This window comes from Oryx dammah, unplaced genomic scaffold (genome assembly GCF_014754425.2).
Source record: "Oryx dammah isolate SB20612 unplaced genomic scaffold, SCBI_Odam_1.1 HiC_scaffold_17, whole genome shotgun sequence".
NCBI lineage: Eukaryota > Metazoa > Chordata > Mammalia > Artiodactyla > Bovidae > Oryx > Oryx dammah.
Genome location: NW_024070201.1, coordinates 62906574 through 62932678, shown reverse-complemented (window position 1 = coordinate 62932678; position 26105 = coordinate 62906574). Strand labels below are relative to the sequence as shown.

Sequence of the window (26105 nt, the reverse complement as noted above, 5' to 3'; positions counted from 1 at the left end):
GTGATTTTGGAGCCCCCCAAAATAAAGTCTGACACTGTTTCCACTGTTTCCCCATCTATTTCCCATGAAGTGATGGGACCAGATGCCATGATCTTAGTTTTCTGAATGTTCAGCTTTAAGCCAACTTTTTCACTCTCCTCTTTCACTTTCATCAAGAGGCTCTTTAGTTCTTCTTCACTTTCTGCCATAAGGGTGGTGTCATCTGCATATCTGAGGTTATTGATATTTCTCCTGGCAATCTTGATTCCAGCTTGTGCTTCATCCAGCCTGGCAATTCTCATGATGTACTCTGCATATAAGTTAAATAAGCAGGGTGACAACATACAGCCTTGATGTACTCCTTTCCCAATTTGGAACCAGTCTGTTGCTCCATGTCCAGTTCTAACTGTTGCTTCCTGACCTGCATACAGGTTTCTCAAGAGGCAGGTCAGGTGGTCTGGTATTCCCATCTCTTTGAGAATTTTCTACCGTAAGCATTACAGTGACCAATCAACCTCAAGAAAAGATGATATCTATTATGAATTTTGAGTTTCAAATTACACTCAGTGCCCCAGGAAGCTGTTTATATTTGCATTTTTGGCAAAATTTGACTTCCTGTTTCTAAGAAAGCCTACTCAACAAAAGAAGGGACTTTGCTCAGCTGTTTAAATTTTAGGACGTTCTTCCTCTAGCAGCTTAAGGGTTCATGCAATAGAAATGTCATTGCTTGGGAGCTGCATTTAGGTCCCAATTCTGCTACCCGGGCAAATTGTTTAATCATGCTAAGTCTCCATTTCCTCCTCCCAAGGGAAAGATGGTAACAATACTGTTTACCTACTTCATAGAGTTAAATGAGATCATAGAAGTAAAGTGCATGGTACTCTCCCTATCAGAGTAAGCACTCCATAGCCCTCACTGTTACCCTTGAGTCATATTCCCAGGAGCTGCTTTCCCAGGTGGAGATATACTTCTTAGATCCTGAAGGGCAGCTTTCCCTGGAGTTGACCACATATGTCCAAGGATCTAGGCTCTGCGGCTTTTGTCTCGACTCCCCTCCCACTTTCACAGCCTTACAAAACCATCAGAGATAATTTCACATTTACCTTAGTTCATCAATGCTTCCCAGGGCAGAATCATAAATACTTAAATATATTTCAGACTACATTCAAACTTACTTTAGTAAATTCTTGAAAGTTTCTATTTGGGACAACCTCAGACATGATCTAGTCCAACTTGTTGACTTACAAATGAAGAAACCAAAGCAAGAGCTTTTAAGAAACTTGCCTAAAGGCCCATGGCTAGTTAGTAATGGAGCCATGCCTGGAACCCAGGTCCCATCTTCCTGCAAGTCCCTATTATGGATTGCTTTGCCATGTAATATGTTGGTTAATTGGCTGTCTCCCCCAGAAAGTATAAGCACCAGCTTAGAACACCTGCTTGTTCATGAGGAACCTGAGGTTTAGAGATTAAATCATCGGTCACTGAGGTCACCCAGCAGGTCAGCGAACATATGAGATTTGGAACTTGGATTGTTCCCATTCAGAAGCCTGTACTTTTTATTCTACTAGCCTGTTTCCTAGTCTCAGTGACTTAAAGATATCTCCTTTCTCAAGAAAGAATGAACATCAATGGTGGATGCAGAACAGTGGTGTAGAACAGGAAGTCAAGTGGGCTCATACACTAACTTGCTGTGTGAGCTTGGACCAGTCCCTTGACCTTGCCTTGTACTGTGTCTTGAGCAGCAAGACTGTGGCAGCCTCTAGTGCAGTGCATGGCACCTGGGATGCCATGGAGATCCATATGGAGCTGAAAATTGTTGACTGTGGGAAGCCTTTTTCCCCCAGTACCACATAGCCACATTCTTTACTTCTTGTTTTCCCTCTCACAGAACACCTCAGCAGAGAGTCCATCACAAGCCCGGAATCCTGTGTCTTCCTCCCTACTCAGGTGAGGCGTGTCCTCAGGTCAAAATGAAGAGATCGCCTCTGTTTTCACAGCTTCAGTAGGGATCACTGGCTCTATCAAGTGTGAATACCCTGTTTGTTTTCCTTTTTGTCTCTCTGTTTGCCATTGGAAAAGTCCATTAGTGCTGAATGACAAGACTAAATAGTCAAGGGGAGAACAGTTGATGTGTTAATAACTCTTACGTAAATACCATTTGTTATTGTCACCAGTGAGGCTTTCAGAGAGATGGCACCATTCCGGGCCCTGGACTGGAACTGTCGTCTTGTCAGCTCTCCGTCTTTCAACAACCTGGAAAGACAGGTTTGGAGAGGGAAGGAGTCTGAAAAGGATTGGTGAGCAAGAAGAAGGGAAGGTATGGGAAAGAAACAGGGACTCTAAAAGCGATACAGAGAGTGAGAGAGAGGAGGGTAGGCTCATATACGTGCCCACACGTGCCTCAGCACACACACACACACACAGTGATGCCAAGGTGCAACGTCAGAGAGCTGGTGATTAATGGAATTTTTACCAGATTTCATAATCTCTTATATTCCTTCCTTCCCAGTGCTAGGGATCTCTGCATTCATCACATTTTAGCAGCTCTGACTTGGTTCCTCTGGTTCCACATCTGCTCTTCTACTGACATCCAAGATGTGCAGTTTGTCCTCCTGAACCGTCTGGGACCCAGAGGGGAGGTGATGTTGAAGAACCAGTATAAGATTCAAAGGGTCAGCATAAGAAGGTCACATGGCATCACCATGAAGGTCAGCAGAAAAAAACTTTGTAAAGGATATCTCCATGTTGCAGGGGATGGTGGAATCCACAATCAGGAAAGCTCACATTTGCATGAAAAGATTCGTGAACAGGAAAACTGGAAAACTGGCTTCTGCTCTTAGTTAAGAGCCTGTGTGACCACCTTGGGTCTGTATATTATGTTCTCTGCACTTTTATTATGGTGTGTGTGCTTGCGTGCTCAGTTGCTCTGTCATGTCCAATACTTTGCAACGCCATGGACTGTAGCCTGCCAGGCTCCTTTTTCCATGGGATTTTCTAGGCAAGAATACTGCAGTGGGTTGCCATTTCCTCCTCTGGGGTTTCTGATGGCAGTTTAAACCAAATGATCTTCCAGCTCCAAGCATCTCTGGGACTAACTCTGAGACATTAAGTCAGATCAGATACTGAATACTCTTTGAATCATCATCTCTGGCTAGGGATGATCAAGTATGACTTTAACACAAGGTAAACTGGCTTGAAAACAACCGTGTTGGTTAGAGATCATTGGGGTCCCAGACTAAAGACCTTAAATGCCTCTCTTAGAGTTGTCACAAATTTAGTAATAATTCTTTTGCATTGTTTAGTGGTTCATTCTTTTCATAGCACTCTCCAAGATAGACAATAGAGCATCAGGACTGAGACACCAACTCTGGACTCAGCCAGTGTGTGCTTGCAAGCTAAGTGGCTTCAGCTGTGTCCCACTCTTCACAACCCTATGAACTGCAGCACGCCAGGTTCTTCTGTCCATGGGATTCCCAGGCAAGAAAACTGGAGTGGATTGCCATTTCCTACTCCAGGGGATCTTTCTGACCCAGGGATCAAACTGGCATCTCTTACATCTACCTGCATTAGCAGATGGGTTCTTTACCACTCAGGCAGAGGTTCAAATCTCAGCTCTGCCACACACCAGCAGGGTGAAGTCAGGTAAGATTCTTTGCCTCTCTAAGCCTCAGTTTCCTCAACTACAAGATGGAAATAACAGTGATTCTATCTCCTGGACAAAGATTTAAAGAAACAAATAAACAAATGCAAAGTGTTTAGCACAGTGCCTATCTGTATAAACCCTCCATAAATATTAGATTCCATCCACTCCATTCCCACAGCACTGCTGGGAATTAAGTGTGTATTTCCATTTAGGAGACTAAGAAACTAAAGAACGGAGAAGTTAACTGACATGACTGCAGTCTCCAGCCAGTTAGAGTTGAAGCCAGGACCAGAAAGAAAATAGCCTGTTCATCCCTCATATCATCACAAAGTCTCTAAACTGAGCTTTCAAGAGCCTAAGCTTTGAGGGTGAGAATGTAAAGAGACGGTAAAGGCTAAGGATTTTATCTTGGGGAACACATGTCATTAGAAGGATGGGAAGAGTAAGAACTTAAGATTGAGGAAAGCAGGAGAAGAAAGCTGATGCAGGAAAGGAAATGGGTCTTTTCCAAAGCAGAGAGGGGGGTCAGCAATGTCAAAAATCATGAAGTCAAAAGAAAGGTCTTAGAATTTGAAAGCAAAAAAAGTCCTTCATTTACTCAACAAATATTCGTTGAGCCAGATACTTACATGTTCGGCACATCCTAACGCTAGGAATATGTTGGTGAACGTGGTGGACAAGATACCTGCTCTCTTGAAGCTCCCATTCTAGCAGGGAATATGAATACTGTAAGAGTAATCTAATATCCTAAAAATGTAATTTCAAGCAGTGATAGTTCTAAAAAGAAGATAAAATGAGGATAGTACAATAGCAAGTCATGGAGAAGGTGGGTGAGGAGCTGAAGCTCAAGTGATTAACAAAGGTGGCTTTAGGAATCTACCAACCACAAGACCATCAAAAGTGTATTTTAGGTGAAGGGAACAACTGAAACCAAGTCCCAGAGGTATGGATGAGTTTGACTATGACCTTCAGGGGGCATTTTCAGTGACTTGATATGAACAGAGGCCAGATTATGGGTTAACAGAAGAGAATTGAGACATAAGGAAATAGAGAGTCTATAGGTCAACTGGGCTTCCCTAGTGACTAAACAGTTAAGAATCCCCCTGCTAAGGCAAGAAACACAGGTTCAATCTCTGGATCAGGAAGATCCCCTAGAGAAGGAAATGGCAACCCACTCCAGTATTCTTGCCTGGGAAATCCTATGGACAGAGGAGCCTGACGGGCTACAGTCCATGGGGTCACAACTTAGTGACTAAACCACCACCACCATTGGTCAACTACTCACTCAAGAAGTTGGTCTTGAAAAGTAGGAAGAAAGTGGTATTCATGGCATTTATAGCTGACAGTGGGCAATACCAGCTATTCCTGTTTTGGATGTTTCATTTCCCTTCCCATTTCAGTGATATCTCTTCAGTATCAAAATTTTCAACCAGAGAGCCACATTCTTGGAACATTCACATTATAGATGGGGAAACAGTGGGAACAGTGGCTGACTTTATTTTTCTGGGCTCCAAAATCACTACAGATGGTGATTGCAGCCATGAAATTAAAAGACGCTTACTCCTTGGAAGGAAAGTTATGACCAATCCAGACAGCATATTAAAAAGCAAAGACATTACTTTGCCAACAAAGGTCCGTATAGTCAAGGCTATGGTTTTTCCAGTGGTCAGGTATGGATGTGAGAGTTGGACTATAAAGAAAGCTGAGTGCTGACGAATTGATGCTTTTGAACTGTGGTGTTAGAGAAGACTCTTGAGAGTCCCTTGGACTGCAAAGAGATCCAACCAGTTCATCCTAAAGGAGATCAGTCCTGGGTGTTCATTGGAAGGACTGATGTTGAAGCTGCAACTCCAATACTTTGGCCACTTGATGCAAAGAGCTGACTCATTTGAAATGACCCCGATGCTGGGAAAGATTGAGGGCAGGAGGAGAAGGGGACGACAGAGGATGAGATGGTTGTATGGCATCACCGACTCGATGGACATGGGTTTGGGTGGACTCCGGGAGTTGGTGATGGACAGGGAGGCCTGGCGTGCTGCGGTTCATGGGGTCGCAAAGAGTTGGACACAACTGAGCGACTGGACTGAACTGAACTGAACTATAAAGTATTTGTGGGATTTGGAGATAAGCATACTCAATTCCTCCCACTCCAAGACTCCACTGACAGCAGGGAACTTGTTTGCACTCGTAGATAACTGTCGCCATTCCAGCAAACACGGAGATATTTGCTTTGGATCTTTATTAATTTTTTGTTCTCTAGAATTCAGGGTCACCTCTGGTTTCTAAGGCTTAGTGGATCTTATTTCACTGTTGATTATTTTTGCTTACTGCCCTTTCCCCTTTTCACCCTTATCCCATCCTCCCAAGTCAGATTCTAGAGCAGTGCTGTCCAATGGGACTTTCTTTGATTATAGAAATGTTCTATATCTGTTTATCCAATAGAGAAACCTTTAACCATATGTGACTACACATATGGTAGTTCAATTAACAAGCTACATTTTCATTTATATAATTTTAATAAACTTAAATGTTAATCACCACATGTGCCTAGTACCTATGGTTTTGGACAGACAGATATTTCTAAAGAGTTAAAATTCAGGAGAGTTCCTGTTTCCCAAAGAGGATGTACTCTGCGAGCTCTTCATGATTACTGAGAAATGTGTCAGTGCAAGTAATTCCTAAGGCAATGAGGGAATTTCTCCTCCTTGGAAAAAAATGGAATTTATATAAAGTGGGCTGAGTTTGATGTGCTTGAATATTATCAGCGTACTAATATGGCCTGAAAATGAAAATACTGCTTCTTGTAGCTCAGAGAGGTAATCTCAAAAGATCATTTCCCTAACAGTGTTCCAAAGCGTGCTGATTTCATGAAGTCTTCTTTGATGAAAAAGTTCCATTCCCAAATAGGCTTGGAGAATTGGGAATGCTTTTTTACCTCTCTTACAGATTCACAATGCACATCATAACACAAAGGCTCTGGAAAATCCTACAGTAAATAACTCTGTAATACATCATTTGACTCAGTACTATTTCTTCAATGTCTTTAACCATGAAACTCTGTGTGTGTGTGTGTGTGTGTGTGTGTGTGTGTATGTGCGTGTGTGTGTAAAACATTAGTGTTCTGATGCACTAGAGAAATGTTAGGGTTATAAGTATGGACTTTGGGGGAATTCCCTGGTGGTCCAGTGGAGAGGACTTGGTGCTTTCACTGCCACAGCCCCTGTTAAGTCCCTGGTCAGGGAACTAAGATCCTGCAAGTTGCCTGGTGCAGCCAAAAAAAAGAATGTGGACTTTTGGAAAAAAAGAGCTGGGTGAACAATGCCAGTTCTACCAATTACTACTAACTGTGTGACCTTAAGAAAGTCGTTTAACCTTTCTGACTGTCATTTCCTTCAGTTGAAAATTGGAGATAATATTTATATATAACAGGTTGCATGTAAGTTAAATGCAATCATGTATACAAAGAACACATCCCAGTTCCTGGGATCAACTGGTTCTTCCCCAAGTTATTTTCATTGTGACTTATGAACTAAAGTGACTGAAGGACTGAAGACTCTGCGCCCCCAGGAGAAATATGCTATGAACTGGTAGAACGCATGTCCTGCCTGGAAATATTTTTAAGTGTGGTATTGGAAAGCTGGATGTAACAATGGTCTTTTCTGCCTCCCTTTGTTCATCCTTCACTAAGAATGTATACTCAGCGTTGAATGGCTTCCTGCAATATATTCTTAACAGAACAGCTAGAAGGATCCTTTCAAACCAGCAATGGAGCACAGCATTCCTCTCTGGCTCCCCATCTCACTCAAACTAGAGACTTCAGCCTGGCCTCCAAGCTCTCTAACATTATTTCCTACTATTGCTGAGTCTATCTTGCAAACAGACTACCCTCCTTTTCTTTGGACATCTCAGGAACAGGTGTCAAGAACCTCAGGAACTTTGCATTTGCGGTGCCTCCAATAGGGTACCATCCCCTCCCCGCCAGCTATCGCCACGGTTCCTTTCCTTCCATCTTTCTTAACCCTGCCAAAACTTGCAATCACCCCTACATGCTCCAGCATACTCTGTTCCTCTTCCTTGTTCTACATCTCTTGACTACACATCCGATACACCATGTTGTGTTTGTCAATATTTTGTTTCTTGTCTATTTCCATCCAACAGAACATAATGTCACAAGAGCAGAATTTTTTTGTCTCTTTCATTCTCTGCCATAATTCAGTGCCTAGGACAATGCCTGGCATGTAGGCGTAGATGCTCAGTAAATGATTATTGAATAAACACATGCAGAAACTGCCTACATTGTGTGGCTACAGACTAAGTGCATTCCTCTAAGCCCAGTTTTGGATGGCTTGTTGAAGCATGAAACACACAGTTACAGGCTGGTCTCTGTAGTTTTTATTAGTGTTTTCTGGGACCCATCAAACAAACAAACAAAAAAAAACACCTGTATTTTGAAAAAAATAATTCTTTCATAAAACAGAAATACTCAGTTTGAATTTAACACAGTTTCAAGGGCAAGGTTTCTGATTGTTAAAAAAATAGCGGCAGTAGGGTTGCTTCCCCAAAAAATGTCAACCCAGAAGCCAGATGGGAAGAAAAGCAAGAATTAGGCAGACAGTTACAGAAAGATTAATCCCAAGTAAGCTAAACTCATGAAGGCTTACACATTTCAGTGGTTTGTGACACCTAGTCTCAACATGTTTTTATTCAATGTTCTCTCTCTTATTCCAGAAATGGAATCCTGAGAAGCAATGCTGAGGCTAATTCAGCTCACGTACTTTCTTTCACACAAGAAGTAGCCATTCCATGGGCTCCTATGGAGTTTCTCTTACACCCCATATAGTTAGATAAACTCCTCCCAAAGATGGTTCCATGCTGTGCACACAGGTAGGTACTCAACAAACTTTTTTTTTAACTATAGAAGAATAATATAACTGCCTTTTTCTCTTACTATTTTAACTTCTCCTATATTTTATACATTTGAAAAACAACACACTTGCAAAGCTAAAATCTAACGTGCATGACTAACCTTATCAAAAGATCCCTCAATATTTTTCAAAAAGAAAAAAAAATACAAACCAACCCCAAAATACTAAAACTTAGAACTGCTTTACACTTAAATAGAAATTTACATCATATAAACATTCATAATCTTCATCGTTTAAGACAGGTTCAAGGTTCATGACTGGCTTCTCATATACCAGGTAATTCTCACAGTTCCCAGTGAGGTGACAGAATTCTCACACAACATAGGTTGATTTGCAGAACCAAATAACCTGTTTTGGTTTTATTTCAGCGCAGGTAGGAAGGCAAAGTAAAAAACCTCACAGTAAAATGTTCATCTGACAGATAGTAAGTCCTTGAAGTTTTGGCTGTTGTGCTCTTTGTCCAGTAAAGAAACAATTTACATCACAATTATGGATATGGGCTCCCAATCTGAGGAGTCTTCCAGAAGACATTTATTCATTAACTCATCATATAGTTTACTAAGGACCTATCTCATGTAGGCATTGAAAAAACAGTATTGCTAAGATATCATCCCTGCCCTCACAGAGCTTACAGTCTAGCGAGAGAACAGTTTGAAAAAGAACAAGCACATTTCAAAGAAAAACTCACTGCCCTGGTCTGTGCTGCTCAGAAAGCAACTTCCAGAAGTTGTAGGCATGTCGCTGGGGGTCAGAGCTTTGCTTGTTTCATCAGGTCAGTTATCTAGAGGCCCCAGATGATCTAAATCTAGTAAAGTCTTAGCAATACATTTCCTTCCTCAGGTTCCCGTGCAAAAATAAAATAAGAGCCCAAGCCTTTAGTGTAAGAGGGGTTTTTAAGGAGGCCATGTCTAGTGATCATAGGAGTGTTGGCTCAGATGAGAGCTTCTCAAGTGAGAAGCTGTGAGTTGCCAAAAGAAGGGGGCTTCACCTGCTGCTGGCTTGTTGCTGAGATTTTGCTCTCCCTTGCAACACTGGGGTGGGAAAGATTCTGCTCACACCCCAAGTTGGCATGGCTCAATTACCTTGAGTTCTCCAAGTCACGAATAGCACATAGAAAATGCATCAAACTCAAGCCAAGACAATAGAGAGATATACTGAGAACTTAATACACCAACCTATTTAAGTAGGAACCAGGTGCCAAGAAACCGTCACTTTCAACAAATAACACAATCTGCTAATTATCTGCAGTGTTCCAGTCAGTACACCCCAGACTCACTACCTAGCAGGGGTTGCTCTTCAACAGAGAGGGTGAAGAAAGAGCCAAGACCAATTTGGAGGAACATGAGAAAGAAACTTACAGTTTTGGAGAAGGGAGAGCTCAGAGAATGATCCAGGCAGCTTAGATGATGAACAGGCCAAGCCAGAGGACAGCAGAGATCAAATTAGCAGATGTCTCTTAATAACTACACACAGACATGCAGACATTCACGTGTTTACATTAATTCAAATATCTGGAAGTTTAATCTCTTCTGTGGAAAGTATGGTCAACTGCTGGGAAAGCCTCAGTTCTATAGCCTTGCTTGGAGAGCGAGGTTTGTCTTTCTCGTGGGAACGTCTCAGATTTGTGCTGCTCATCATCCTTCTGACAAGAGCCATGATGGCCAGTGACCTTGGGGCACAGCTTAGTGAGATGAATGACCTTCTGAAGGTACAACTGAGTTGTTTTTCTTTCTGCCTGGCTTGGTCACCTCCAGAGGTGCCACTCAGCATTGTCAAAGTACAGATACTGAGGAAAGTCTCTAACTCCTTCCTGACCACAGCTCCTGAACTGAGTTTTCTGTTTTTCTCTTCCATCCTTCCTTTCTTTAGTCTTTTTGTTTGTTTGTTTGTTTGTTTAACATTCCTCTAGATCCAAATCTAGGCAAGACAGCATTCACTTTGGAATGAGTTAAAATGAGACAGGAAGATTATCCAAAAGAGGAAAGATTATAAGAAGCAATATCTGTGAATGTATCTCCCTGGCACTAACCTCTCTCTGTCTGTCTGTCTCCCTCTCTCTCCTCTGTGTTTCCTTCCACAACATCATTTTTTCTCTGTTTTGTCATTCTACTGAAAATGTGTTGTATTGTTAGCTCTTGTTTAAGTTATCTGATTCTAGCTCTCATCTGGGGTTCTGAAAAGAAGTCCCTCTAGCAATTTCAACCCATTGTCCCAACATTTTAAAAATGAAAACTAGGTTGACTTTAAAGTCTTCACTCCAGGGATTTTTGCTGCTATTGTTCTGAGAGTAAATCACCATCTTCATCTTGACTAGCTAAACCAGTGGTTCTCAGTCAAGGGCAATCCCCCCACCTACCCAACCTGCAGGACTTTTGGCAATGTCTAGAGACATTTTTGGTTGTGACAACTTTGATGACCACAGTGCTATTGGCATATAGTAGGGAGAGGTCATAGATATGCTAACCATCTCAAAACACACACTACAGCCAAAATAATACACAACGAAGAAGAATTCAGCCAAAAATGTCAATTGTGCCAATTTTGAAACCACAGACAATGGGAATGCCAGAGAAAACTCATCATCTCCTTTTCCCACTTATTTTTTAAGCAATTAATATAAAAATAACCAAGGACAGACCTTCTCTTAAACAACCAAAAGCAAGCAGAGGTGGCAATTGAAGTTTTTCACCAATGAGTCGAGAAGGAGGAGGGAAGATAGACTTCACACCAGGTAAATCATTCCTGAATGAGTATAAAACCCCCTGCACCATTATTCTTCTCTGATTTAAACAGGAAATTTATGTGATTATGCAGTGATTACAGTCCACCCTGGACTGCGGAAGTCCTCAGTCTCCACTCACTCACTCCTGAAGGTCAAGGTAAACATCCCAACCATCCTTCTGGTTCATCCCATCAATCTGAGACCCTGAAGTTCATCCTGGCGACCACATCCACCTCACTGGAGGAGGCCACGTGAATGCTTACATGTGGAGGACACGTCACCTTTTCCTAAATCATTTTGCATATAAAAACATTTAATGCCCTCTGATTATTTTTCTTTCTCTTAACAAGAAGCACAAGACTCTGTCCTTCTTGCAGCAGAAAAGAACTTCACAATAGAGTCAGAAATCACAACCAGACACAGCGTCATATTTCACAGAAAACTGTGTACGTTTGTTCCCCATATAGAACATACTTCAAAAGTAACAAAATAATTTTATCAACTGTCATGTTCCTTCTTCCTGTTAGAAGTAGATGTATTTTTTCCCCCTTGTGGTACATAAATATCAGAAAACAAGTAGTCTTTGAAATATTTACGTCCGGGAACTTCATGGTTGGTTATCATTTGGGGGGGTGTTTAGCTTTGTGTTCAAAGGTGTCAGCAGCTTCAGTTTTCATTTTCCCTCCATCCACGTGCATTCTTGCCAAATTTATATACCAGTCTTCGTCCATCCACACGTTCCAGAATTTCTCTTTTGTAGTAATATCTGTAACAAAAGACATTGCATAAGGGGCCTGGTCTTATTAAGACGGCTGGGGGAATAAATGGTCGTGTGGTCTTATCATGTTTGGAGACATAAAACTCCTAACCTCATGGCTCGGCTGAGTTTTTCGTAGGTCATGCTGCTGTTGTTTTTCTTTTTCCCCCATAGCTGAGCCACAGCCTCTGATTTCAAGAACCTGAAGATGCCCTCAGACCGGTCTTCCCACTTGATTAACCCTGGATTCTTGTCTGGGTTTAGCAGGATGTCGCGGATGAATTCCCATAAGTGAGTCCCTCGCGGATCTGAGGCCAAGTGGAAAAGAAGAGTTTATTCACAGCTTAAGTCACAGCAAAGAACAGCTTGAAGAAGCCTAGAGTTGAAACATCTTCCATCAGGTAAGAAATACTCAATACCTTGCTACCACCTATGATACCACACCACAGCATCTCCAGTATTGAGTATTTAAGAATGAACTAGCACAATTTTTTAATTTTACAAATCAGAAAGCTGAAGCATAGAGAAGTTAACTGACTTGACCAAAGTCACACAAGCAAATTAGTGGCAAAGCCAAGACAAAAGAATAGGTCTTATCTAGAGAACAAATTTGTGGTTGTCAAGGGGAAGGGGTTGGGGGATGGATGGAGTGGGAGGTTGGGGTTAGCAGATGTAAGCTGTTATAGATAGAATGAATAAACAAGGTCCTACTGTATGGCACAGGGAACTATATTAGATATCCTATTAAAAAAACCACAATGGAAAAAATATTTTTAAAAAGGATGCAGAGGGAGGGGATATATATATATATAGATACAGATATGACTGATTCCTATTGATGTACAGCAGAGACAACCACAATATTATAAAGCAATATCCTCCAGTAAAAAATAAACAAAATAATGAAAAAGAATGTGTTTATACATATATGTAAATGTATAACTGAATCACTTTGCTGTACAGCAGAAATTATACAACATTGTAAATAAATTTCAATAAAAAAACAAATTTAAAAAATCAGTCCTCGATCACCTAGGCTAGTGGGAGTATCTTCAAAATATGGTTGACAGATTGCTGGGGACTCATTTCAACTTGTTACTTCCCAGGAGAACAATGCTCAGCCACTTTTATTTATTAATAGGATCTCAACCAATTCGACAGCTGCAACCCAACAATTGTGTGTCAGCCAAATACACAGGGTTCTAGAACTCTTAGGCCTAGACTATATTGCGGTGGGGTCTCAGGGGGTTGAGGGAGTCAATCTGAAAATAAAACAGCAACTGTAATGACATTAGCAACCAAATTCAATTCTATCCCCATTGGATTTGTGACACACAACTCCCTCCCCAAGCCCCAGTTAGTGAGGCTGTGTTCCTTCAGGATGACATGGAGTAGCAGATAGCAAAGATGTCCAACCACTACAATTTCCAGATTATACCGCCTTGATCTCTTTTCCCCACCAACTCCACATCTCTGATATTTCATACACTTTCATAAGATTTTATTATGGGGGGGAATATAGCTCCACAAAAGCACTGCTGATGCTTAAGAATAAACAATATTTCTTGGAACAGTAACCCAACAAAAGAAAGAAGCCAACATTCAGCAAAAGAAAAAAAGAATATACCTCAGCTGTTTCTTCCCACTTTTCTCCTCACCCCACCCGTTTTTTTTTTTTTTTTTCTGGAAAAGGGAGATAGCCCACCACATGCCTGTAAGAAGTTCCCAATCACAGAGGTCTCAGTGTTAGAACAAATAGAACAGAGTGAAGAGGAAATATCCATTCTCTACTTTGAGAAACCACTGCAGAGGGGTTGCTTGGTCAGCAAATGATGCCTCTCTTTTCAGACCCCACCCAGTCTGAGGTGAAGAAATGCAGGCAGCAGGAAGAGGCAGTGTTTGCCTTAAAACTGGTAGCCTCCAGCAATCCTCCACTTGAACGAAAAGAACGGCCAGGAGGCAACGGAAGCCAGCCAACTTACTGTGCTTTTTGGTGTGGGGCTTTGTCGGGTGGTCTTGCTCCTTTTTCATATCAGGTGATTCTGCTAAAGAGAAAAAAAACGAGAACTGCTTCATTTCCCTGTTTCCTACAATTGTTATCTTCATTCACCCATTCAGTTCCCCAGGATTTATTGCACACCTACTCCATGCCTGGCACTGGTCTTGTAGTTGGTCATGACCAAAACAGAGCAGAGATGATAAGTGCTCCAGAGAAAATATTTCAGGATAAGAAAAAAAGGGTAGACATGTGGGAATGGGAATAAATTGCAATTAAATATAAGGTGGTCACAGAAGAACTGATAAGGGGACCAGAGGGTGTGAAGGAGACAGCCACACAGAGAGCTTGTGGAAGAACCCACTGTGCCTGAGAATAGTAAGTGCAAAGGCCCTGAGGTTGATATGCACAGAATAGAAGGGAGCCACTGTGGCTGTGAGCAAGGGGCAGAGGGCAAACAGTGACGTTCAGATCACTAAGGCCTTATAGGATATTTTGAGGATTTTAGTTTTTATTCTGTGAGAGATAAGAAGCCATTGAAGGATTTATGTCATCAGTTTTTTTTTTTAATGAAATTCCAAAATGTAAACATTTAAAACAAAGAAAGATGACTTTTAAGCCAAAGGAGTGCCTTTTTTTGGCATGCAAAGTTACATTTTAATCAGCCAGACAAAGGTGCCATTGACTGGCCTGAGCTCAGCACAGAGGGCCACAGTGGACTGTGGAAACACAAATTAGTTTAACAAATGACTCATGATGGTGACCCTTGAGATTATCAACAAGAGAAAATGACAGAGGCAAATTTGTGAAATAAAACTTGTTAAAAAGAAAACTAAATGACTAAGCAGTGTGTGTGTGTCTGTGTGTGTGTATGCCTGTGTTTGTGTGTGCCTCTGTGTGTGTATGTGTGTATTTATATCAGTGGGCATGTCCAATATCAGAAGAACTAAAGCAGATCTTACCAAAAAAAAAAAAAAAAGCCCACCATCAAAAATCTGCCAACTTGAATACAGAGCTGCTCGTAAGTGGTAGCCAATTCTGATAAGAAATTGGGCCAGTATATCACATCTCTTCTGTGAGCATTACATCAGAGTTCCCTCACTTAGGGTTTGCTGACCCATGTGTGGCTTTCAAGAGCATTTTAATCAGACCAACACTGCTGGCAAAAGAAGAGGATCCAAGCATTCGAGATTGTCAAGATTGGTCCATTATTCAATAAGGTTTGAATATCATTAGATCCTAATGAAAATGGTAAAGACTAACTCTTGTTTCTTTAGCACTTACTATATACCAGGCACTGTGGTCAGTACTTTACATGAAGCACCTTATGTGATTCACACAATAACCCTATGAGGAAAGTACTAGTGGGATCCAGAGGTTTTACTCATAACCACTATTCTATGCCATTTACAAAGATGGTGCCGTATAACAGATTTCATAAATGCCTTCCCTGCCAAGAATCAGGTTCAGTTCTGCAACACTCTAGTCAGTGGGGAGAAGTCATTCCAATTTGATGATTCTGTATTTCCCAACGTGCATAGACACATTCGCCTATCTGAGCACCCAGATTGTCACAACTCAGAGCTCCCAGCAGCTTGAAAGTCATGGTGGGATGGATGAAAGAGTTTTAATAAGATCTGGTTAGAAGAGAAACCTCTTTTTCTGGTGGTTAAATGCACCACCACCCTCCACTACCCCTCCCACTTCCTCCCCATACAACAATGTCAGCAGGAGGGTTTGCACCTGACTCAGATTTCTCTAAAACTTGGAAAAACAAATTCACAGAAAATGCAAGGAGACTCCACACACTCTCTCTCTCTCTGTAGGTTTCGCAGTGAGGTTGCGACATCCCATCAGGATGTGACAATATTGCGACAGGTTGGCACCCACCCCGGTTTCCAAGTGATGCATCACGCTGACAGGGCCACGTTGTTCTACAGACAAAGAGTGGCATTTACCCAGCAGGCCACAAGCAAAGCTTATTTTCAAATGACATCCAGGAGTGGTACAGGGCCATTATTTCAGAGCCAGGGTTGAAGTCAGAAAAACCCAAGTGTAAGTGTCTCTCAGCTTATTGGCCTCAATCCTTACTTAGGGGTTGCAAGCACAGTAATGCAAGAATCAATTACTTTGGGAGATTAAGGTATCTTTATGAATAAACTGGAAACCTTGGACCTTCTCCTCAGAAAAAGGCACATATGTGTGTATACACTCATGAAATTCTGTAACAGTTTCAGGAGTTTGTGGGTCATTTAGCTGTCCATGGATTCCAGATTAAGAACCCCCAGACCAGATACACCAAGAGGAAGTGTTCTCTTTAAGATGTCAACCATTTACCCAAGCTAGACTTCCATCCATCTTAGGGAAGAACCTCAGCCAAAAAAAAAGCCCTCAATAAAAATGTGACCATCATCGTATGGAAGAATATACAGCCACAGGCAAAAAAAAAAAAAAACCTCGAATTTCTTCCAGCCTCTTCTTCTAGTCCCCAGTGCATGGGGGACAAGCTGTAGAATCACCCACCTGCCTCAGCACTAAAATCTTTTGATCTGAAACTTCACCTTAATATGATGGCCTCTCCCCCTGGCTCTTCCCCTGGCCCTCAAATAAAAGTCAGAACCTTTGAAGTTAGCCGTGTGGTTAGGTGACTCATCCTTATAAAATAATAGCTTGCTCTGAGGAAGTCGTCCAGCTTGGTTTTCTCCTGCTCTGCTTCCAGACACCTCAGGCCAAGGTCCAGTCTGGACCGGGGCAGCACCAAGGCACAAATTTATGAAGAGCTCCAGAGCATGACTTCAGCTAAGCTGCTTCGCAAGAAGCAAAGATTAGAAGTATTTGCATATGATTCAGCTGTGAGCCATTTCTTTACGGGATATACAAATTTCAGTGTTATAATAGACCATGCCACCCTTGCTCTAGGCTCAGCGAGTCGGTGAATAAACACATCAAGCCTGCGTTGGCATGATTAGCTTGAGGACTATCGGGCAGATCAGGAACACTGGCTGCAGCCATTTTATGAAATGAGCAGATGACAGAGAAATCAAAACATGGCCCGCTTCCCCACCTGTGTTTATCAGTGAGGGCATCAGTTTATGTGTGGCCTCGCCTCAGTGTGGCTGGAAACCTGCATTAAAACACATAAAGATACCTAACTTCCCTCCATTTCATGGGAGCTGGAAATCTGAAAACTCAGACAAATGACAGGTCTTTGGGGCAGGGCTGAGGGGTTACGGCAGGGTGAAGGATGGAGGTTCAGGGGTCCTGGTCCCATTCAGTAGAGACTAAACTATTCTGAAAGGGATTGATCCTTACAAGGCTATAATTAACTATTCTACCTGGAGGGCTTGTTACCCCAAAGAATTTACCAGCCCAGACACTGAATTGATTAAGTGATCATTCTGATAGAGCTCCTGAATGGCTTATCTCTTTTTTCAGCCTGTGTTACAATTTCAGGATAGGAATCCAGGATAAAGAGATTAAGAATCAATGAAGGGACTTCCCTGGCGGTTCAGTGGTTATGACTCTGTGCTTCCACTGCAGGGGACGTGGGTTCAATCCCTGGTCAAGGAAGTAAGATCCCCACATGCCCAATACCAGAAAAAAAGAAAGGAAATTTCTTGAACTGAATAAAAATGAAAATACAACATATCAACTTTAAAAAATTAAAAAAAAAAAGAATCAAGGGGTGTGAAGGAGAGTAGATTTATAAAGCTCATTTTAAGAAGGACTATTCAAAAGTTGAGTAAGTGAACTCAGAAGGCAGTGAGTTCCCCATTACCTTCCACGGGATCTTCCCTACCCAGGGACCGAACTCATGTCTCCTCCACTTCCTGCATTGCAGGTGAATTCTTTATACCTGAGTCACCAGGGATGCCCACAAATTTGAAAACAGACATTGGTCCCTATTGATTCTGAGATTCTAGCAGGTAAGTCAGGATGCAAAAGAGAGCAGGGGCGCCTGGCGTGAGGGCAGCAGAGCTGTGATGACTGCTTTTGATTTCCCAGGTGCCTTGAGATCTAAACGCCCCTGAGGCTCGGGAAGTGGTTGGTTTAACTTCATTCTTAGTTGCAATCTTCTGCCCTAAGCCAAAGACTCAGGACATGGGATGCAATACCTTAGGAAGTGTGGCAGGAAGTCAGAGGGTGACGAGGGTGGTCTCTTCAGCTCTGAAAACCTTAGTCTTAACTGAGTGGCAACAAAATTTTACCCTGACTGGCTCAATTCCCCCAGAATGGCAAATCCACTGCAGAACGTTTCCAGTGTTTGATCTAGTTCCCTAATTTCAGCAAATATTTGGAGTGACACACAATGGGATGGGCCACCGGGGCTCCGGAGGGGGAAATCAAAAAATGAATTGGCCTTCACTCTTCACCTCGATTCCAGAAGCATTTACCCTGGCTCCCAGCCCTGTCTCATTCAAGGGGCTTGAACTGAACAAAACCTCAAACCGAAAGCTTTCGTTTTTTCAGTTCTCAAAAACACACTCAACAAAAGCCAAAAAAAAAAAAAAAAGAGAGAGAGAGAAAGAGAGAAGGGGTTGTTGTTTGACTCTTGCCTTTCACAAACACACTTTTTTAAATCCCAGTTCTGAAGCTGCCCCAAATTAAGTTCCAGGAAAAGACAGAGTCACTTGTAACAGGTCTAAGCTCTATTTTACAGAGCCAGACAGAGCCACAAGTTCCCAATGAGATAAAGAGTTGGCATGAAACCATCTCTTCACCTTCCTTGTGCACTCATTCCTACCAATGGACCTATTTGTAAGTGGATGAAGAGGAATAATCTGAAAGCCCCTCTCCCAGACTCCCAACAGACCAACCCTCTCACTCAGTTTGACTTTGACTGAGTCATGGATAGATAGCCTCCAGACGAATCCAATTTTGAACACAACTAATATGAACATAACTCATAATGTGCAGGTGGTCTGACTAATTAGAGAGTCCTGATGAGCCTTCAAGTGCAGACTTTAAGACCAACCCATGATTCCCAAGGTTCTAGAAGTTTTCAGCAGCTGCACCTTCAACCCAGAGACCATCTTCCCAAGTTCACTGACTTCTGGATTCCATTGTGAGACATTCTTTTTCTAAAGCCAAAGACAGCTTGTTGAAAATTAGATAGAGCCTTCTCCCCTAATATACCCACTTATTAATAATTTTATCAGATAATTTCACAAAAGCAAGTTTTTATTGAAAAGAAAGTTTTTCTTGTCACAAGAGAGTGATTTGGATTTACAGGAGGAAAACACTTTTTCTAGAGGCAACTTTGCTGATCATTTTCCATAGATAAATATGGACTCAAAAGCAGTTCTTTTATAAACTTTTCCCAGACCTTCATTGGGAAAGTGAAAGTGAAAGTGAAGTCACTCAGTCATGTCCAACTCTTTGTGACCCCATGAACTGTAGCCTACCAGGCTCCTCTGTCCATAGGATTTTCCAGGCAAGAGTACTGGAGTGGGTTGCCATTTCCTTCTCCAGGAGATCTTCCTGACCCAGGGATTGAACCCAGGTCTCCCGCACTGTAGGCAGACGCTTTACTGTCTGAGCCACCGGGGAAGTCCTTCATTAGGAAGGACTCTGGCAAAGCTGGAAATGTAGAACATTGGTAATTCTCATTAATTCTCAATAAGCACTTGTATGTGGTACACTCAGCCTTGGGTGTCAGGACAACTTACCAATGGGAAGATGACCAGTGGTTGTCATGGAGATCTGGGCCCGGCAGAAAGTTTTGCTGTCCAGCAAATCTGTGGCAGTGAAAACGTAAGGGACATTAAGATCCCCCTCCTTACAACATAAGGTTTTGGCTTTTAGAAAAACAGAATCAGAATGTAACGGGGGTCTTAAGTGTTGGGGAGTTAGTTACCTACTGTGCTACCATAGTTGGTGTCGTATAAATAGTTTTCTTCTTTCCAGGTGTTCATGATGGAAGGGTCTACAAAGGACAGAAAATGGAAATGTCAGCAGTCGCCTTCCCCAGGTGGGGAGTTTGCCTTTTCTTACTCATTGTTCATTATCAAAAAGGTGTGGGACAAGAAGGTGGTTTTCAGAGAGAAGAGATCAGATTCTACTTCAGTCACATGTTGATTTACAATAATGCTAGCCCAGTTTTTCTTCCAGCGCCCTGGGGGAGATGGACTTGGTTACAGCCTCATCAGGTGTTCTACGCCTGGGGCGTGAGAGCAGTTGCAGCGGTGGGATCCTATCCTAGCCCAGCGCTTTCCTGGGGGTGTGTCATCTGCATTTGGGGGTGGGGGAGTTCAGGGCCCTGGCATCGTCATCCATTCTATTACACTGTCACCAAAATGCTTTTATACTAGTTTAAAAAAAACGGTAAGGACAAAAAAATTTCATGATGAATGAGCATCTTTTCCTAGCAATATCTTCCTGGGAGAATTAATTATGTTTCTTTCATAAAAAGTCTGCTCAGTCTTACCGTAGAATCTTTATTGCTAAAATCCAGAGTGAAACTCTTTTTAAGCTAGGTGACAGCTCCCTCCCTCCAGGACATCTCCAATAGTCTTAAGGGGTGGACATAAAATTTTCAAAATAACACTGAAGAGAAAAGGAGGAGATTGTATCTGAATCAAATAAACAGCTTTTAAGAGTAGAACCTCATTCGAATGGATAAAGAAGACACAGTACATATATACAATGGAATATTACTCAGCTATATGAAATAGTGCCACTTGCAGCAACACAGATGGTCCTACAGAGTGTCATACTGAGTGAAGTAAATCAGAGAGAGAAGCAGAAATATCGTATGACATCCCTTATATGTGGAATCTGAAGTGAACCTTACAAAACAGAAAGAGACTCTTAGAAACTTAGAAAATGAACTTATGGCTGCCAGGAGTGGATGGGATAGTTAGAGAGTTTGGGATGGTCATGTACACATTGCTGTATTTAAAATGGATAGTTAACAAGGACTTATTGTATAGCACATGGGACTCTGCTCAATGTTGCATTGCAGCCTGGATGGGAATAGGGTCTGGGAGAGAAGGGACACGTGTGTATGTGTGGCCGAGTCCCTTCGCTGTCCACCTGAAATTATCACATTGTTCATTGGTTCTGTCCCAATACCAAATAAAAAATTTAAAAAAAAAAAAGAGTAGGGCTTCATTGCCTCATCTTGGAAAAGAAGTTCTTTCTTTCTTCAGAGTACTGGGTAAGCACATCTCTTGACTCTTTAGATTTCAGACTCAAAGGAAACTCCCTTCCACCTACCCCAAAAGCAGCCCAACTCCTACACACCCCCCACATCTGGCTGATCTCCAACAGAAGATCTCTTTTTTTTCCTGGCTGGACAAGAGCTGAGCGATCTGGCAGGAGCTGTCACTTCATCCCCAACAGGAACTTCCTGCACACCCCTCCTCACAGGTAGAGATGCCCTCAGCTCCCTCCTGCCCAGCATCTGAATTTCAGGGCTGGGATGGTAAGCCACTGGCCAAGTTTCATTTTGTTTTTATAGCATAAACGGTATAAAACCTGACTCACTGGCTAAGTCCTCTTGTTTACGACATAGGGATTTAGCTGGTATTTGAACTAATAGCTACATGCTTAGGCACCCCAAGCCCAATCTCTTGAGGTTACACCCTCTCTCCTCATTGGGTTGCCTCGTACACCTGTTGTTGTCTCTGAAAACAAACTGAACCAAAAGAGGTTTGGGGGTGTTGGCCCCTGCATGAGCCTCCTCTCCCCTCCTCCCAGGGTGCACCTTCTTCCCCACCCTTCAGCTCAGTTTTCCTGAACTGGCACCACAAGAATGTCTGGATGGTTGAGGAGGAATTGTCAAGTACTTGGAACCTCTCCGGTACCACCTTCTGGCTCTTCCACTGGGACTATCTGTCTGGCCAATAGTGGGGATTAGAGGTGAGGGGGTACCATCCTCTTGGCCAAGTTCTATTCCTGCCTCTAAGGCATTCAGGCCCATAAAGCACAAACCATCTGGGTAACTCAACCCCTGGTCTCTGGGGTGGGGCGGTGGGCGGGGTGTGGGGGGGGAGTGGGGGGGAAGGGCAGGGCTGGAAAACCTAATTAACATGCTTAGCAGCTATTGTTTTTTCTTTAATAATGGTAGACCAGCTCCCTTATACAAGAGTAAATAACTGCATGGGGCCAGTTTCTGCCCCTAGTGACTCACAAATCACCCCAGGTCAAATTTTGTCCTTGGTGACTGGCACGCAAGCCTCAGGGAGGCCTGTGGCAGACTCTGTGGTTGGCCCATGTGGCCCGCATTCTCGCTGATGTGGGCATGGGGAGAGACCCTGGGGCGGGAGCAGTTCCTGTGGACTTGGGGCAACTTGCAGAGTTCTCCCTAGACTAAGAGGTCATAAAAGGGCAATATGCCAGGAAACTCTGATTGATACCAGGCTCCGGGGTACAGCTTCTGGAGGCAGTTACTGTTCTCTGAAGATCCCCTGGGGGGGAGGTGGGGAGACAGAAAGTCCCCAGGAGAGAGAATTCAGGACAGAGAAAGGAGGGATGATTGGGCAGAAGGAGGAGTACAAAATGAATGTAATGGCTCCGGGACCACAGACTCCACTCGGAGCTCAGAACAGCAGCTTTTGTCTGAAAGTGCTCTTAAGGCAGGAGTTGGTTCCACAGCTGCTTTGGATATCCTTACAGAAACTCCAAGGTCCCCAATCTCTCCCCAAGCCCAGTCTCTTGGGGTAACACCTTCTCTCCTCGTTGGGTCACCTCGTATACCTGTTGTTATCTGTCATAGAATCTACGACACCCAGGCCGGTGCTTCCTCCTCTTAACGAAACACACTCCCTCCAAGGGAGAAGGGGGAGAGGAGACACTGACGCTTCCTCTTCTCTCCTCTTGCTTCTCCTGACTCGGCTAAGTCCAGCCCCCTGACTCTCTGCAGTGAGGAGGATGCGCGCTTAGACTCTGCATTTTTCTGGGCTCTTGGATCAGAGCCTGGATGCGCCCCTGACCAACCATGGGAAGCAGAGATGTGTGGGAGGAATTAGGCTCACCACCAGTCTAGAAGTCAGAAACAGTTGGCAGGCATGGTCCCAAGGACAAGGAATGAGATTCCTGGCAGGGTGGGTGGCCCATTGGAGAGAGCCCAGGGAAGAGGCATCCCTGGATTTCCTGCCGAAACGCCGGCTCCATCCTGCTCCCACACTCTCCCTCACACTCCCTCCCAACTTGTGTTCCCCAGGCCTTTGCTTCCCCAGTTGGCTCCCTTCATCTACCACGACTCACCGGTTTGTTCAGTTTTGACAATGACATTGTGCGTGGACTGGAACAGGTCACTGCTGCACTGGCCTGTGAAGGGCAGATTGGGAAAGTCAGAGTGGGCCCACATGGAGCCAAAATGTGTTGCTTGGCTAAGGACAAAGCTGGCTTCATGGAAGAGTTTCTGCCGAGCCCACTGCCTGACCATTATCCTTTGCGTCTGAGAGGGAGCTTCCCTCTCTGCATCTGTAATCTCAAGCCTGGGGTCCTTGGCCCAGAAAATCAGTAGCTGGGGCACCCACCTCAAATGGAATTATTTGGCTTTTCAAAGAGAAGATATCCAATATAAGGGAACTAGAAGTTTAGGTGTTAGAAGACCAGTTTCTCTACTAATAGCTGCAAGTCACTTCAGCTTTCTCGGTCTTGGTTTCCTCAACTGTAAATTTAGGGGATTAAACTGGATAAAGTCAGTAGATGGCCTCTAAGGGTGCTTTCCCATACTAAGATCTGACACAAAATGCAAACAAAAACACAAAGCCATCTTAATCCTTTTTTGATCTTAAATGTAACCCTTTTTGGTTAGATCCAATCTGTGAGACACGTCTCAGTACGTGCAGTGATTCTTCTTACGTATGCCTTACAGCTTCTCTTCAGATGTATCATATATAAAAGCATATGCATGCATGTGTGCAAAGTAGCTTCAGATGTGTCCAGCCCTGTGGACTGTAGCCCGCCAGGCTCCTCTGTCCATGGGATTCTCCAGGCAAGAATACTGGAGTGGATTGCCATTCCCTTCTCCAGGAGATCTTCCTGATACAGGGATCGAACCCGTGTCTCTAATGTCTCCTGCTTTGGCAGGCGGGTTCTTTACCACTAGTGCCACTTGGAAAGCCCCATTAAAGCACATATATACATGTAAATTCATTTTGTATGTTTGTCCTCCCAGCCAGATTACAAATATCTCAGGAGCAGAGGTCAGGCTTTAACATCTCTGACCTTCAGTTTTCCCAGATGAAAACTTTCCCTATCAAATGGGTGCGATGTTTATTTTCTCATAAGGTCACCAAATGAATCTATTCACTTGGAGTCCTTGTATAAATAAATACTCAATAAATGTAAGTTAGTAGAACGTTTACAAAAAGGCAAATGACAAAAACGAGGTGAGAAATCTGGCCAGGAGGCAGTCAGAGGCACCGGCCATACGCAGTGGGACCAGACAAGTCATGGAAGGCCACAGATGGAAGGCCAGAGCTGGGAAGTCAAGGGTGACCACATCCCTTCCCGCGCCTCCCTGTCTTAAGCTTCAATCAGAGCAAAGCTTTAAAGGAGTGGATTTAATTGGAGGTGGGGAGGTAAATATTTTTAATTCTTCAAGTATAAGTCTGCTCTTTCTGAAGACTCCTGGGCGTTATTTTTAGAGCCTTGTTTGGTTTGGTTCTAGTAAAAGAAAAATGAGCAACCACCTCTGAGGTGGAAGCAGGGAGCGCCCGGAGCTGAATGAGGTCATCTCAAACGGCCACCATGCTGCCAGCTCAGTGGCCAGACACTGGGTCTCTTCAGTGTTGATGGCAGCTGTCGGGATCTGAATCTGGTCCATAGCCCTGGAGCTCATGCTTCCCACAGCCCCAGCTCCAAGTCCAAACACAGGTTCTGCTTGGATAGACGTGCCCGTTCCAAAGTAGACAGGCCAGCCCACTATACATACATATCACTGCTTCCCAAAAGGGTTCTCAGAGAAGCTAGTTTTTTAAATAACCATTATCAGAAGAACTTCAGGCTGGTGTCAAGGGCATTCTGCAAGATAGCTGTCTCCCCTACCAAGCCTTCCAAGCCAGTATAGCATGCATGCGTGTGTGAACCAGCTATCACTGATGGATAGCCTTTGAATGCTTCCTGTCTATGTGCTGGGTGAGGCGTCAGAAGAGACATCTGGGGCTCTAGGATAGCTCCAATCCCAGAAGTCACTGCAGAAACATACCAAACCTGTCCAGACCATTCGTTCTAACCCTTTTTCATTTAGGACCTTTTAAGAATCTGTTGTAATAACATAAGCTTTCTCTCCTCCCCCAAAACAAACTAGATGTAATTTCACCTTTTTTTTTTTTTTACCATACTTATGTCCCATTGTAAGAACCTAAGTATAGAAATATTTTTTAAAATAGCCATGGCGATCTTAACCAGCAAGTGATTGGGAATGAAACAATCAAACCCCATTTGTAAGAGAAATAAGTGGTTTTCTGAGAGCACCAAGTATTCTGTGACTATCCAGCTAACCCTTGTCTCCTTGGAAATTAACCGTAAGGAGAGAATTACATTACCCTAGATTTGTATGGGATTTGGCACACCTTGTACCCTAGGCTTCAAGCCTGTCCCCTCTCACCTCCCTTCTTCTTCCCTGTCTTGGGAAACAGTCATTTGGAGGTAAGACCATCCTCAGATGTCCCTAAACAGGAACCCTGCCAGTTGTGGAGTCTCTGCCCTTCCCAGCTGGCTCTCAACAGAGTAGAGAGAGTGAAAGAGAGTCACCATTCCACTTGAGATGCTGCAGGTTGCTGTAAAGAAGCTGCCCCGCCGTCCCCGCCGCCCGGGTGAACTCCTGCAGACTCATGCTGCAGAGGTGCTCGCCGTTGATGTCAAACTCCTGGAAAGGGATGCAGCTGGCGTCCAGCTGGTTGGTGTCCAGGAGATGCTGGAGCCACTCCCACACCTGGTACTTGGTCCAGTACTGAGGATGGATTTCATGCCACTGGCCTCCAAAAAACCCACTGGAAACTGCAAAAGAGGAGGCAGCCCTGTGAGTGAGCTGTGTTTGTTTCTGAGCATGATCCCAGACAGGGAGGTGCACTGCCAGAAGTCACAGGGATGGCTCCCGAGGTGTGCACGCATCAGCAGAGGTTGGG

At 43.4% G+C, this 26105-nt stretch overlaps 1 protein-coding gene across 3 annotated transcripts in view; it reads right to left on the bottom strand.

Annotated features, from left to right (window-relative positions):
- Window positions 1-7991: 7991 nt before the first annotated feature.
- Window positions 7992-26105, bottom strand: part of EHF (ETS homologous factor) — a 43325-nt gene continuing 25211 nt past the window's right edge. For 2 of the 3 annotated variants that reach the window (XM_040258997.1, XM_040258994.1), the window contains exons 3-9: window positions 25732-25977; window positions 23233-23295; window positions 19880-19948; window positions 19692-19760; window positions 14009-14071; window positions 12139-12334; window positions 7992-12035 (exon numbers count right to left, since the gene is read on the bottom strand). In XM_040258997.1, coding sequence (XP_040114931.1) covers window positions 11936-12035; window positions 12139-12334; window positions 14009-14071; window positions 19692-19760; window positions 19880-19948; window positions 23233-23295; window positions 25732-25977 — 806 coding nt within the window. In that variant the 3' untranslated portion in view covers window positions 7992-11935. The remainder of the gene's footprint in view (window positions 12036-12138; window positions 12335-14008; window positions 14072-19691; window positions 19761-19879; window positions 19949-23232; window positions 23296-25731; window positions 25978-26105) is intronic. The other variant, XM_040258996.1, reaches the window with a different exon arrangement.